We start from the raw sequence: 15,250 nt of genomic DNA on the forward strand, positions 1-15,250 counted from the left end.
TGGCAGGACTTGAGGAGGGAAAAGGATGCTTGTGAGCTAGGTACCAGAGTCCTTGATGGATTAAGAAAATTGTTCTTGAGTCTGATGCTTAAGGTGATGCTGTGAATATGAGGAGGGATAATGGTCAATACATTAGAGTGGCATGACCCTCAAAGTAGCAAGGGTTTTTACAAGAAAGAGGCGGAATATGGAACTGGGTTGGGCTTTGGTGAGGAGACCCCAGCCCCCCTGCCAATCCTGAGACTTTTGGGGTATAAGAATATAAACAGCCTCCACCAGGGAGGGCTCTGCAGAAGTGGCACCTGGAGTAGAGCCAACTTTGGGGGCAGGCTGAGGGGAGGCAGAGCAAGTGTGGAGAAGCTAAGGGTGGAGAAGACTGCTGATTGGGAACAAAGGCCTTTGAGGGCAGAGTAAAGAGGCTGGGAAGGAAGGAGGGGTAGGAAATCAGGTCAGGGAAGATGAAGCACCGAGCAGTGCAGGGGTGAGGAGACCATGGGTAGAAAGATGATGGTTGGCCTAGAGAGTTAATGTTTTGTGGGGAGAGCATGAGGGCAGGTCTGCGGAGTGGAGGTCGGAAGCAGAAGTGATCTAGGAGAGGAAAATTGGGGTCTGGGTAGAGAATGAGGGTAGGTCTGGCAAGAGGATGAAGGCAGAGGGTTTCACAGGAGGGAAATGGGAGAAAGGTGGTCTCTGGGGAGAGGATGGAGGGAAAAGAAACTGGGGGAAAGATGGGGCACATGGAGTCTGTAGGGAAGTGATGGGTGGCAGGAGGGATCTGTGAAGAAGTTATGAATGGGGAGCAGAAGGAAGGGACTAAGAGAAGGAAGTGACAAACTGTAGTACATCTGCCCTGAGGGAGAAGTAAAGGCCAGGACACCCTCTGGCTAGGCCTGAGGTCAGAAGGAGAGTGTTTCTTTCTCTGTCTCTCTTCTCCCTCCCTCTCTCTTTCTGAATGGGGAGCTAAGAGTGAGGAGTTAGGATGGGAGCCCAAGGAGAAGATCTCTATCCCATTCTGCAGATGGAGCCTGCAGGAACAGGGGACACTGACTGCCTTGTCTCCAAGGCCATCTGGGGACAGGGAGCCAGGCTGGCAGCCCATGCTCTAGAGGCTTCTTGCTTTTAGAAATGTGTCTTTGATTTAGGGAAAGAAAGCCCTCTGAGAAATTTTATTTAGAAACAAGACCAGGTGACCTTTTGGTTTTTATTACCTCTGCTCGTTTGTCACTAAGGACTTTTGACTTAGTACAATAGCTGGGGTTTTTGAGATTTTGTGATCTTAGTTTCCCTGCGTGAAGAAGAACCATTTGTCTGCTATAGATATGATTGATGGGGGAGTCCAGATTTATTAATCACCTATGAAAATGGAGAGGAAATTAAAAACAAAGAGTCCACTCTGGGCTGAAGACAAAGTAGGTTTGTCGTCCTTGCAGAAGACTTTGCCAAGGTTAAAAGGCCACAAACAGGGGCGCCTGGGTGGCGCAGTCGGTTAAGCGTCCGACTTCAGCCAGGTCACGATCTCGCGGTCCGTGAGTTCGAGCCCCGCGTCGGGCTCTGGGCTGATGGCTCAGAGCCTGGAGCCTGTTTCCGATTCTGTGTCTCCCTCTCTCTCTGCCCCTCCCCCATTCATGCTCTGTCTCTCTCTGTCCCAAAAATAAATAAACGTTGAAAAAAAAAAACCAAATTTTAAAAGGCCACAAACAAACCAATTTGGACCATGGTTCCTAATCCGGATTTTAATTTCATGTGCTTTGATTTTTTCAGGCCATTTTCTCTCCAAGGTAAAATAATGACAATTTTAATTGGCTGCCACTTACAGAGAGATTCCAATAAGCATGATGGCATACATATATTTTTCTCTGGCATTCCATGTGTGCTCCGGTTCTTATGATCAAGCTGGTGAGGCTGACTTTTACTGCATGCTGCATGCCATGATCAGTTGACTATAAATTAAATCCTCTTTTCCAAAAGCCATTTTCCATTAGTGCTAATTTGTTTGCTTCTCATTTCCACTGATCATTAGAGTCTCTGCTTGTGAGCACCAAATTGGAAATAATTTCTTTGACATTTCAAAAAAAAATCTCCCCTTCTTGAATGCCATTTGGCTGTGCAGCTAAAGAACATTATGGTTTGCAGAGGAACAGTTCACTCCAATTACAATTTAACTGACCGTTCATGGCACTGAATCCCTGTCCTTAGTGTCCAGAGATGACACCGTTGCTGACATTGCTATTTCCTGTCATAGCTGTAAAATGCCTCATAGACTTTGCACTGGCCTTCTTGGATGGAGATTCTGCCACCCTGCACGTGGTAGCTTTGGGAAGTTGGTAGTTTTATGGACCTACATATCATGGACCCTCAGATATAACCATCTAAAACAGGAGCAGGCTGATTTCTTCACTCATTCACCCAGCAAGCATTTATTAAACATCTATTTTGTGCCAGGCATTATGCCAGGCCCTGGGGACACAGAGATAGGGAAGACCAACCCCTGCCCTTGAGGAACTCACACTCTACTGGGATGGATGGTTAGTTTTACAGCATAGTAGGGGAAGAGGTGGCATAGGTGGGACCACAAAACCAAGAGCCCCTAGTTGTCTTGGGGAATTAGTCAAAGGGCAAAAAGGAGGCTGGCCATTCCCCATGGCAGAGCATCATTGAAATAAAGAGGGCCTGGAAGGGTCTGGGAAGTTGAAAGGTGAGATGAGGTTAGCCCAGGGCCAAGTTTGAAGGGCCTTGTATGCCACGTGTTGTTTAGAGAAATTTGGGGGTGAAGAATGGAGGCAGGGTAGAAGCTTGAAGGAAAGATCATCAAAAAAGCGTTATTTACCTATTGATTTTGGTTGGTGAAGATTGAGTAGGTGTTTACAAGGAGTCAGAAATGGGGTGCCTAGGCGGCTCAGTCGGTTAAGCCTCTGAGTTCGGCCCAGGTCATGATCTCTCAGTTCGTGGGTTCAATCCCAGCATCGGGCTCTGTACTGACAGCTCAGAGCGTGGAGCCTGCTTCAGATTCTGTGTCTCCCTCTCTCTCTGCCCCTCCCCTGCGTGTGCTCTATTTCTCTCAGTCTCTCAAAAATAAATAAACGTTAAAAATTTTTTTTAAAAAAGAGGAGTCAGAAAGATGGAAAGATTGAAGGTAGAAGGGCAGACTCTAGCACCCGTGGAAGGGCTAGGTGCTGACATGGTAGGGTTGAGAATGGACGGGAGAGAAGGGCCCTATTTTCTCTGTTAAGTAGGAAGCAAGGTCAGCTGGGCATCCTTGATTCCTCCCCCACTTTTATCCTTCAGTGCCAGTCACCAGGTCCTGTCGATTCTACCTATGTGGCATTCCTGCTCCTCTCCAGCCCTACTGTCACCAGAATCTTTTGCCAAGATTAGGGGAACAGCCTCCTAACTGGTGCCCCATGTCCAGTCTTGCCCCCTTACAATCATCTTTCCACACTGCAGTCAAGAGATTTCTAGAACAAACTCTTTTCTTGTCACTCTTGACTTAATACCCTTTAGTACCTTCATGTGGCCCTAGGGATCAAGGGCAGACCCTGTAGCACAGCACACACAGCTCTTCATTCTCTGGCCTCTGCCTATTTTCACAGTTTTATCCCTCGCCACTTCCATCCTCATACTGTGGCCAGACATTCTGAAATGGTCTCAGCAATGAAAATAGGAGCTAAGTTTTATGTTGGCCCTTTGAGGTACCATCACCTTTTCTCAGGTAAGAGAGCTGAAGCCTAGAGAGACGTTAAATACTTTGCATAAGGTCACACAGCCTGGAGGCGGGAGATCATGGCGCTCTAGTGTCTATGTTCCTAACAACAGCCCTGTACTGCCTCCCACCTGGAATTCTTCAAATATGCCTCACACTCTCTCACCTCTAAACCTTTGCATATTTTATTTCCTCTACCTGAAATACAATTTCATCACCTCTTCACCTGGCTGGCCATCTATCGTAGCCTTTCAGCCTGGAGTAGTACTGTAGAGTGCTTTTAAGAAGCTCTCCTGTGGAGCGCCTGGCTGGCTCGGTCAGTTGAGCGTCCAACTTCAGCTCAGGTCATGACCTCACGGCTCATGGGTTCGAGCCCCGTATCGGGCTCTGTGTTGACAACTCAGAGCGTGGAGCCTGCTTCGGATTCTGTGTCTCCCTCTCTCTCTCTCTCTCTCTGCCCTCCCCCGCCTGTGCTCTGTCTCTCAAAAATAAACATTTAAAAAAAAAAAAAAAGAAGAAGCTCTCCTGTGAAGTAAGAAAACCAGAGAGGGGACTGGAGGGAGACATGGGGTTGAGGTAGCGGGTTTTGTTTTCATTTTTGCTCAATTTTGTTTTAGGCTAGGCAATAATTAAGTTAACAAGAAAAATGCCTAAATAAAGAGTGCAGTAGAGGATACAGGGGAGAAGGGGGCAGTGGGTGGAGTGAGGGCCTTAAGAAAGCAGGACAGATGGATGGAGAGTTCTGGGAGAGGGAGAAGGAAAAACGGACAGGTGTGGGTACAGGTCAAATGGGAAGAGTGAAGAAGACTGTGAGGACATTCTTGCCTCATGGCTTTTTGTTAACCCAGGAGTAGATGTCCTGAGAACAGATGGAGGAGGTGGGAGGGCAAGGAGCTTGCAGACGTCACAGGCGGCTCATCGTGAGTATGAATGCGGGGTCGGTTAGAGGTGCAGGTTCAGGGTCATTGGAATCTAGATTCCGTGCCTCCTACCTGCTTCAACAGATCCTGGGATTTACTCCATCAGAGCACTTTTCACTTACTTTTTAAGTCGTGATTTTTTTTTTAAGTTTATTTATTTATTTATTTTGAGAGAGAGAGAGAGCATGAGTGCGTGTGTACAAGTGCAGGGTTGGGGGTGGGCAGAGAAAGGGAAAGAGAGAATCCCAAGCAGACTCCACCTGTCAGTGCAGAACCCAATGTGGGTTTCAATTCCATGAACCATGAGATCATGACCTGAGCCGAAATCAAGAATGGGATGCTCAAGGCGCCCAAGAGCACTTTTCACTTTTCATTAAAATCACCAGGTTGCCTTTCTCTCCACCCACCAATCTCTAAGCATCGTGAAGGCAAAGACTAGATTTGTCATGTTAACCAGGCCCAATCCCAGTACTTGGCTGGGAATCAACACCCAGGACATCTGTTTAATTAATTACTGTGTGAAGTTAAGGAAATTAAATGCTCATTATGAGCACATTATGTCAGATGTCAATTAAAATAACCCTTGTTGAGCACCCATTATGTGCCAGGGATGATACCAGCCACCCAGATTTCAAAGATAGAGCATGTTGATGTTGAAACTGCCCGGCCGTGAAGACAGGTGCCCAAACCATCATGAGCATCAGGGAGTGGCCCATAAATGAGCACCGAAGCATAGAAGAGGGGGAAGGACAAGAGGCTGGACCTCAGAGGAAAAGAAGTAATTTTTTTAATTTATTTTTATTTTATTTTTTTTTAACTGCTGACTTTTTTTTTTTAAGTTTATTTATTTATTTTGAGAGAGAGAGAGCACAGGAGCAGGGGAGGGACAGAGAGGGGGGGTGGAGAGAGAGAGAGTCCCAAGCAGGCTCTGCGCTGTCAGCACAGAGCCCAATGTGAAGCTCAATCTCACGAACTGTGAGATCATGACCTGATACGAGATCAAGAGTTGGATGCTGGGGCGCCTGGGTGGCTCAGTTGGTTAAGCGTCCAACTTCAGCTCAGGTCATTATTTTGTGGTTCACAAGTTTGAGCCCCATGTCAGTCCCTGTGCTGACAGCTCAGAGCCTGGAGCCTGCTTTGGATTCTGTGTCTTCCACTGTCTCTCTGCCCCTCCCCTGCTCTCTTTCTCTCTCTCTCTCTCTCTCTCTCTTAAAAATAAATGAACATTAAAAAAAAAAAAGAGGGGCGCCTGGGTGGCGCAGTTGGTTAAGCGTCTGACTTCAGCCAGGTCGCGATCTCGCGGTCCGTGAGTTCGAGCCCCGCGCCGGGCTCTGGGCTGATGGCTCAGAGCCTGGAGCCTGTTTCTGATTCTGTGTCTCCCTCTCTCTCTGCCCCTCGCCCGTTCATGCTCTGTCTCTCTCTGTCCCAAAAATAAATAAACGTTGAAAAAAAAAATTAAAAAAAAAAAAAAAAAAAAGAGTTGGATGCTTAACTGATTGAGTCACCCAGGTGCCCCTTTTTATTTTATTTGAGAGAGGGAGAGCACACAAGCAAGGAAGAGGAACAGAGAGAGAGAATCTCAAGCAGGCTCCACACGCAGCACAGAGCCCAACATGGGGCTCGATCCCACACCCCTGGGATCATGACCCGAGCCAAAACCAAGAGTCCAGTGCTCAACCAGCTGAGCCATCCAGGCACCCCGAAAAGAAATGATTTAATATGGGGACTTTAGAGAAGGGTTTGAAGCATGGGAAAGAGGGCAGCCTCCTCTCAACTCCCACTGGAAGCCGTGACTTGGGGCAGGGGCGGAGGAGGTCAGATTTCAGTTGTGGCAGAATTTAGAAGTTCTTTGGGCTGAGATGTTTGAAACTTTATCTTGAGACTAATGAGGAACAACTGAAGAGTTTGAAGCAAGGAAATCTGTCGGATTTGCATTTTTTTTAAATCTCAGGTGACTGAAGATTAGGATGAGGTAAACCTGAAGATCGGGTAGAGGCCATTGCAGCAATCCATGTGAGGGATGACGGGATCAATGGAAGTAGTGGCAGTGGAGATGAAGATAAATAAACTGATGGAGATTTAGGAAGGCCAACTGGCAGAACCTGGCAACGGCTCAGACAAGGAGGGTAAGGGAGAGGAATGTGTCAAAGATAGCTCTTGGGGGAGTGCCTTGGGTGGCTCAGTCGGTTAAGGTTAAATGTCCCACTCTTGATTTTAGCTCGGGTCATGATCTCACAATTCGTGAGTTCAAGCCCTGCATTGGGCTCTGCACGGACAGCACAGAGCCTGCTTGGGATCCTCTCTCTCCCTCTCTCTCTGCCCCTCCCCACTCACTCGCTCTCTCAAAAATAAAAATAAACAGGGGTGCCTGGGTGGCTCAGTCGGTTAAGTGTCCGACTTCGGCTCAGGTCATGATCTCGCGGTCCATGAGTTCGAGCCCCGTGTCTGGCTCTGTGCTGACAGCTCAGAGCCTGGAGCCTGTTTCAGATTCTGTGTCTCCCTCTCTGTCTGACCCTCCCCCGTTCATGCTCTGTCTCTCTCTGTCTCAAAAATAAACATTAAAAAAAATTTTTTTAATAAAAATAAAAATAAACATAAAAAATATATATATCTCTTGGGTGACTAGGAGAGTGGTGAGCTAGTTACTGAACTAGGGCAACACAGGGGAAGGAGCAAGTGTGAGGGTTTGGCAAGCTCAGCCATGGATTTAGGATTTGAAGAGTGTGTGAAACATACTGATGAGGACGTCCACTGGTCATTTAGATACAGGCATCTGGACCTCAGAAGGGAGGCCCAGGCTGACAGTGTGGCTTTGGGAGACCTAAAGCCTGCAGATGTAATACGAAGTGATTAAGTGGAGGAGGCCAGCCGGGAGATTACAAAGCGTGAGAAGACAACTGAGAACAGAACAGAGCTGCACGGGAGCCTGAGGAGGATCCAGTGAGGGGTAGAACCAGGGAGAGTGAGGTCAGGAAAGAAATGTTGTAAAGGGAGTCACCCACAATCCATCAGAGGTCAAGCAAGATGGGACTGCAAGTTAGCCACCGAATTTGACAATAAGAGGTGTTTGGTGACATTTTGGAACACAAGGGAGAGCAGAATCAGTGCTTTTGGTTTAACGGAGAGAAGATGGACTCTGGAGTTACACACAAACCTGAGTGCAGTTTCCGTTTCCACCCCTGCTTAGCTGTGAGGCCATCAATAAATGAGCAAACTTTCTAAACCTTAGTTTTTCCCATCTAGAAACTAGAGATAATAATAAATACTTCCTCAGGATCTTAAGAGGATTAAAACAATGTCCATAAAATATACGTGACTAGCTCTTATAAACACTAAAAAACATTAGTTTCTTCTCCCCACCATCATTCCATCTCTCCTCCCTTCACTATGAAAGATACAGAATGTATCCCCTTATATTTGGTAGTCAAGAAGAAGCTCAGATACAGAATTTATCCCAGCCACTCTCTCCCAAACGTGGCACATTTCTCTCCTTTTCCCACTGTTTTCTTCTTTTTAATTCTTTTTAAAATTGTACTTACTGGTTATTTGGTTTGGGGTTTTGGGCTTTTTGTTTTGTTTTGTTTTGTTTGTAATCCTCATCAAGTCCTATTTTGAAGAAAAGCTGAGATAAAAATAGATAAGTGGCTGGAGGCTCTTGATTCAACATGACTGCCATCCTGTACCTCCCCTACTTCTCCATACCTCCCTAACATAACACTAAAGAAATACAAAAAGGTATTACAGCAGATGAAAGCTCGATAAATATTTAGAAAGCAGGTAGGGAAATGTTACCTGGCTTGAAACACCCTAAGAAATCACAAACAAAGTGCCAGCAGGGGAGATTACCAACAAGAAGCAAGTCAGTTCACCTAGTTTAACTTCAAAAAGCTTAGTGCCTTGAAGGCACGAATTAGCACGTTAGAATGAGGTATGCGGCTAACACAGGGGAACTGGCTGAAATCTGTATGCAGAGCACTTTGCCCCCACCCCAAGCTCCTTCCTCAAAAGCCACATGACAACTCTAAACTCTCTTGCAGCATCAGAAGGAAGGAAATTGAACCCTGGAGGCCCCCATACTCAAGAGACCTCAGGCATAGTCTGAAGGGCAGGGATGAGATATAGGGTGGAAAACTGAGTGTCGGAGGGAAAGCCTACACACTGCATTGGGGCAGCCCGAGCCCCTCACCTCGTCCCAGGCATCTAGCACCCTCCAGCCTCTCACGACCTGTAAAGTAGAAAAGTCCTGAAGACACCCAGAAGGGGTAAAAAAAAAAAAAAAAAAAAAAAAAAAAAAGCCCCCACTGACATTTATGTGTTCTTCAATGAAAAGACTGGTTATTGCCTGATAAAGAAATTTCCAAAACCCGAAGGAACATAGCACCTGATCAAGAGAGCCCACCAAGGGCCTAGAATACTAAGTGAAAAAGACCTGCACCAAGGCATACGGTCATATAATTTCAGAAAAGTGTTTAAAAGCATCGAGAATGAAAAAGCAAGCCACAGGCAATGGCACATAAATCAGAACGACATCAGACTTCTCAACAGCAACAAGGGAGGCTCAATCTGAGGAGTTTATTTCTTTTTTTAAAACATTTTTTTTAATGTTTTATTTATTTTTGAGACAGAGAAAGACAGAGCGTGAATTGGGGAGGGGCAGAGAGAGAGGGAGACACAGAATCGGAAGCAGGCTCCAGGCTCCGAGCCATCAGCCCAGAGCCCGACACGGGGCTCGAACTCACGGACAGCGAGATCGTGACCTGAGCTGAAGTCGGACTCTTAACCGACTGAGCCACTCAGGCGCCCCAAGAGGAGTTTATTTCTAACATGGAATTATATACCCAACCAATCTAACACGAGGTCAATATACTTTCAGACTTTCAAGGACGCACACACACAAAGTGATTTTCATTTCTTAGGAAACTACTGAAGAATATACTTTGGGAAAACAAGAGAGCAAACCACAAAGGAGGAAGAGGTAGATCCAGGAAACAGAACAGTCAACAGAAAACTGGCAAAAAGGAAATCCTAGGACAACATTTGTGTGCCAAGCTTAGCAAGCAACCAGTCTAAACTGGAGCAGAAAGACAGAGGTCTGTGGGAAAGAAGTCGCCAGAGAAGGGGCTCCTGGGTGACTCAGTCAGTTGAGCGTCTGACTTCAGCTCAGGTCATGAGTTTGAGCCCCACAGTGCAGAGCCTGCTTTTCTGTCCCCTTCTCTCTCTCTGCCCCTTCCCAGCTTGCTCGCTCTCTCTACCTCTCAAAAATAAATAAACATTACAAAAAAAAAAAAAAAAAAAGTCGCCAAGGAAAAGATGGAACTGATCTGTTAGGGATTGAACATTTGGAAAAATTGCCATGTGTTTGGAACATTGGGAAGAAAATAGCCCTAGGTACTCAGAAGTCTAAACAATTAAAAAAAAAGAAACAATTGTTAGCTCCAGGTTAAACCAACTTGTAAGGAAAGAAAATGTAATAGTAGTTTACGGCTTGAGTGGACAGTATTTATTTACCTAATCAATAATGTAAACACTAACTATTGATTTAACTATAAATTGTGGAAAACTATATTATGAGGATAAGGGGAGAAGAAAAAATGGAGGTTAGCATGGTACGAGAAAGCTAATTCCTCAACTGTCAGAGTAAGAAATAAATACTGCCTAAAACAGATAAATTAAGTGAGGGTGATGTAGGAGTTTGCTGGGGCTGCCATCACAAAGCACAATAGGCTGGGTGGCTTAAACAATGGATATTGGTTATCTCACAGTCTGGAGGTTCTGATCAAGGTGTCTGAGATCAAGGGGTTGCAGGACTGGTTTCTCCTGAGGCCTCTCTCCTTGGCTCCCAGTCTGACTCCAAGTCTCATGTTCTTCCACTGTCACAAGATCTGGGGCTCCTCAAGGGCCCTGGCAGTGCTGTATTCCACCCCGCATGTCCCGCAGCGCCTCACACAGTGCCACGTGATGGGCCTGCCCCACATACTCACTGATGGACAGCTGAATCACTGTGACCTTTAAAGCTGCCATTTGTTGGTTTTCCTTTCCTGTTAAGAAAAGATTAAGAAAGGGAAGATCCAAGGAAACCTCAGGATCCAAAGTGGGGAGAGCCCAGCTGCAAGTGTCCCACCCTCCCTGGCCTAGAATTGCTGGGTGCATCTCTGATGGCACTTTAAATTTTAATCCTGGAGAGAGTCCACCCACGGCAGCAGGGGGCAGTGGGGTGGGCACAGGGTGCTTTTCTGCTTCTTAAACCTAATGGTGGTGTTTCAACTCCTCTTCCCTGAGGTCCAGAACGGCCATTCATCCCCATTTTCTTGAGGCCTGTTTGGATGCTGAAGGTGGCCACGGCCTCTGAAAGTTATTCCCAGACTTAGGGCTGTAATGTCATTAACAGTGATTGATTCCTGATCCTATGAGGGATTTTGGTCATTTTTGTGTTTAGGGTGATCCACAGTTACTCACCTGGCTGTTAAGGCTGACAGGATTTCGTGGTTGTCTCCATCCCTGAGGCTACGTGGACGCCCTTCCTGAGAGCACATATCCAGTGTCCTCTGGGGAGTAGTGGAGGTTGGTGTGTATGTATGTCTGTCTCAGTGTGCCTCAGATTATTGCTTCCTAATAAAATTCTGATAGCTGGGCCCCATCAATATCTCAAATACATGTGAGGAAACGTTAATTTAGAATCAATTTTAGGATGTTTCAGACTGTAAAGTCCTTTTAACTAGATCTCTGGCGAAGATGTAGAAGCACTTTATGGGACTGTAAATTTCATGTTGAACAGTCTTCGTGAAATACACATCTCCCCTACACACAAGCTGTTCTCTCCATATCAATCATGGCCCCTGCAAGTAATGTTTCACAAATATTCTGTAAATCACAGAAAACCCCGTGATAATGTGAAATATGACTTTCACTTGTCTGTTAGACAAAAGAATCACACATGCCTCTCTCCCATCAGCACTAACATTTGTTATGGATAATAACACTTTCAATCACAACTATTTTTGGAAAACGGGTTGATTTTAAACCTTCCCTCCCCCACTGAAAACACTCTCCCAAGGACACAGACTCCTACAAACCACAGCCCATTAATCCAACTATGGAATGGGAACTTTTTATTCTTACTAACTTTTTTTAAAGTTGTTTTTAAAAGAGTAGTATAAGAGCCCAAGGCACAAGGTTAAGAGCATTTTTCCTTGGCCGATTGGTATGAGAAGGGCCAGGTCTCTAAAGACCCCAAATCTCTGACACTGTGTGAAATGAGGGGTGAAAGAGACCCAGGTTTTTAGCAAGCACCCTCATCTCAGCTGGCATCAGCAGAGGATCCAAGGAGCTAAAATCTTAGCTCTTAAATGTGAAGCAGATGTTTGCCACCTTGATATTCTTCATGCCATTACAACACAGCTAGATCCTGCCTGTTCAAGTAGGAGGTGACCTGTTCTAGAGGTATATTTTGAATGTTTCAACATCCATGTGGGTGACAGAGACTCCCCCTGCCTCCCGCCGATTGCTGGAAAAGCAAAACCCATAGAGTAGCCCACGGGACTTGCATGGTTCTAACTGTTTTGGTAACCTGTTTTCCCTCCCTCTGTAGCCAACTTCAGGACTGACTGACCATGACTTCTATAAAGGAGCAGGCAGCCATCAGCCGGCTCTTGAGTTTTTTACAGGATTGGGACAATGCTGGCAAAGTTGCAAGGAGTCACATCCTCAACACTTTCATCGAGACCAACCAAGGCAAGACCGCCCCTGAACTGGAGCAGGAGTTTTCTCAGGGAGCCAGCTTGTTCCTAGTACGCCTGACCACCTGGCTTAGACTCATGTATCCTTTGCTGAACAGAAATAAATTGGGCAATCTTCAAAGGAGAAAAGGAATGAAGATTATTGAGGGAGCTCTTCTCTTGAGTCTAAGATTTTAGATCAGGACATCTGGTGATCAAAGTAGTGTCCCCAAAGTCAAGAACTCTCTCCTTTCCTGTCTTCCCAACTTATATCCTCATTCTCACCCCAACCCCTTCCACTCCCATAAGATTTGACATGGGTATTCCTTCCATCTGGGGTTGTCCTCTCTCTGTCCTCAGGAACCTTATTCTTTCTCTCTGGTGGCCTTCACTTTTGCCTCCCTACCAGCTTTTTCATTGGCATTTACATATGCTCAAATCCCTTCTACCTTAAAACATTAAATTAAATCCGCATCTCAAACCAGTATTCCACCTAGTTCCTGCCCTTCATGGTGAAGCTTCTTGAAAAGGTTATTGACTTTCCCTGTCTATACTTCTTTACCTCCCTTTTCTCCCCCACCCACAGCAGTCTGACTTCTGTCCCCTTCACCGATGCAGGTCTTGCCAAGGTCACCAATGTTGTTCTAATTGCACAACCCAGTGACTACATCCTCAGTCATTATACATGACCTCTCAGTGGCATTTGTCAATCAACCATTACCACTTCTCAAAACACGCTTCCCTGAAACTAATATAATGTTATATGTCAATTATACTTAAGAAAGAAAGAAAGAAAGAAAGAAAGAAAGAAAGAAAGAAAGAAAGAAAGAGAAAAGAAAAGAAAAAAGAAAAAAAGAAGAAAGAATGCACATATAGATCATCACAAACAAACAAAAAACTATATACTCTTCCCTTGGTTTCTGTGACACCAATTCTCTTGGTTTTCTCCTTTATTTCTCTATGTTCCAAATTTTCTTCAGCCATCCCTGAAATGTGGATGTTTCTTAGGACTCCATCCATGTCCCTCTTCTCTGCTCACTCATAGATTCTCCCTGAGTGACCTAACCCATCGTTGTGATGTCAACCCCACTACTGTTAAAGGGCTCTCAGTTGTGTATCCCTGCCCACGTTTCTCTCTGGAATCTGAGTTCCATACCTATTAATCCAAGTACCATCTCCACTTCCATTCCACAGAATGACTCTCATGTTTCTGGCTTGGGAAACTGGGTGAATGGGGTGCCATCATGTGGGAAGAGAATCCAAGAAACGAGGGAGCTGGAGTTGATAAATCTGGTTTGGGACATGTTGTATTTGAGGTACCTTGCTCAGGAGCCCTGGAGACAGATAAGGGTTGAAGACAGATTTGACAGTTTGAGTTAGGGATGAGTTTGTGGATATTCCTGCTGGGTGCCCACAGCATTCCGCGGATCATCTCAGATCCTTTTATATATTTTTCTCCTTGCCTGAACCCTCCCCTCTTCTCTAAACCTCCTCTTTTTTTTTTTTTTTTCACCGTTTATTTATTTTTGGGACAGAGAGAGACAGAGCATGAACGGGGGAGGGGCAGAGAGAGAGAGGGAGACACAGAATCGGAAACAGGCTCCAGGCCCTGAGCCATCAGCCCAGAGCCCGACGCGGGGCTCAAACTCCCGGACTGCGAGATCGTGACCTGGCTGAAGTCGGACGCTTAACCGACTGCGCCACCCAGGCGCCCCTAAACCTCCTCTTAATTTGACTAATTCCTACTCCAGTATTCAGATCTCAATCTAAAACATCCCTTCCTCAGAAAGTCCTTTTCTGAGCCCCAGACTAGCCTACGTACATACCTAGCCTGTTACATATGTAGCTCATGACATTCCCTCTGTCTTCATTGTCATAATATTGTACTGTTCATACCTGCTCAGTATCTCTCTTCCCCACTGGATCGTAGACTCTGTGAGGGCAGGAACCACATCTGTTCTCCTCATCTCTACAACCCTAACACGCAGGACCATGCCTGGCACATTAGGGATACTTCCTGTGTGTTTACTGAACAAAGGAATGAGTGAACCAGAGTCTGCACCTGGGCAAAACTAAAGGCTTAAGTAATTACAGCTCTCTTCTTCTTACAGTTAAATCATTGATAAAATTACTAATCGGACTCAGGCCTAGAACAAGCCAAGGGGAAAACCACTGAATATATCTCTAGGTTGACCCCAGTGTCCTCAGACATTAGGGTGCATAAAAGAGGTTTAAGATGCAGATTATGAGTCTACCTCCCCACCCCCACCCCACTGTTCTGATTTAGTAGATTGAGGGAGACTCCCTGGCCTCTTTGTTTCTCACAAGCACCCTTTGGTGACTCTCATGTGATCCAAAGATGATACTTTGAGAAACATCATCACCTATAATCTGGCTTCGACCTCACAATTTGTGACACTGACCTCACCAAGGTTATCTGCAACCCCTTTGTCACTGAGTCTAGACTACCGTTTTCCCTCCTCATCTCACTTGGCAGCACTTTCCACATGACAGGAGGAGGGGAGGGAGTCAGGGTTGTACAAGCACAGGGTCAGACCCCATCTTCATTTAAAACTTTAATATTTTATTCATCATCGATTTTTTTGTGTTCATTTTTACTTTTTTAAATAGCACATTGGAATATTATTTGATTACTGGGTTGTTTGATGCCCCCTGAAATTTCACAATCGAAAGCAAGTGCCTCACTCACCTCACCCTAGCCCCCATCCGGCTTGTCCACTGCCCCTATCTATGCTCTCCTCTCCTCCACCTTCTCCCAAGGCCATTTCTCAGTCTCTGTTGCAGGATCTTTCCTACACCCACCCCTTAAATGATAATGTTCTTTTCTTACTCAGTCACTGCCCTTATTACTCTAGGCCTGGTATCATTCTTCCCCATATCCCAAGTGCCAATCA

The 15,250-nt window shown here is 45.7% G+C and overlaps 1 protein-coding gene and 1 long non-coding RNA gene across 4 annotated transcripts in view; one reads left to right on the forward strand and one right to left on the reverse strand.

The window, feature by feature from the left end:
• Positions 1–10,105: 10,105 nt before the first annotated feature.
• Positions 10,106–14,626, reverse strand: LOC147577979 (uncharacterized). The gene is made up of 3 exons (XR_015254663.1): positions 14,232–14,626; positions 11,077–11,456; positions 10,106–10,658 (listed from the first exon to the last, which is right to left on the reverse strand). It is a non-coding gene; the product is annotated as an uncharacterized LOC147577979 (long non-coding RNA).
• The window catches only part of ARMH1 (armadillo like helical domain containing 1), a 38,079-nt gene continuing 33,885 nt past the window's right edge, over positions 11,057–15,250 (forward strand). Inside the window, exons 1-2 of one of the 3 annotated variants that reach the window (XM_025912464.2) lie at positions 11,057–11,181; positions 12,209–12,436. In XM_025912464.2, coding sequence (XP_025768249.1) covers positions 12,231–12,436 — 206 coding nt within the window. In that variant the 5' untranslated portion in view covers positions 11,057–11,181; positions 12,209–12,230. The remainder of the gene's footprint in view (positions 11,182–12,208; positions 12,437–15,250) is intronic. The other 2 variants (XM_086716776.1, XM_086716777.1) reach the window with 2 other exon arrangements.

Source organism: Puma concolor, chromosome C1, assembly GCF_028749965.1.
Source record: "Puma concolor isolate L17-30 chromosome C1, mPumCon1.1.hap2, whole genome shotgun sequence".
NCBI lineage: Eukaryota > Metazoa > Chordata > Mammalia > Carnivora > Felidae > Puma > Puma concolor.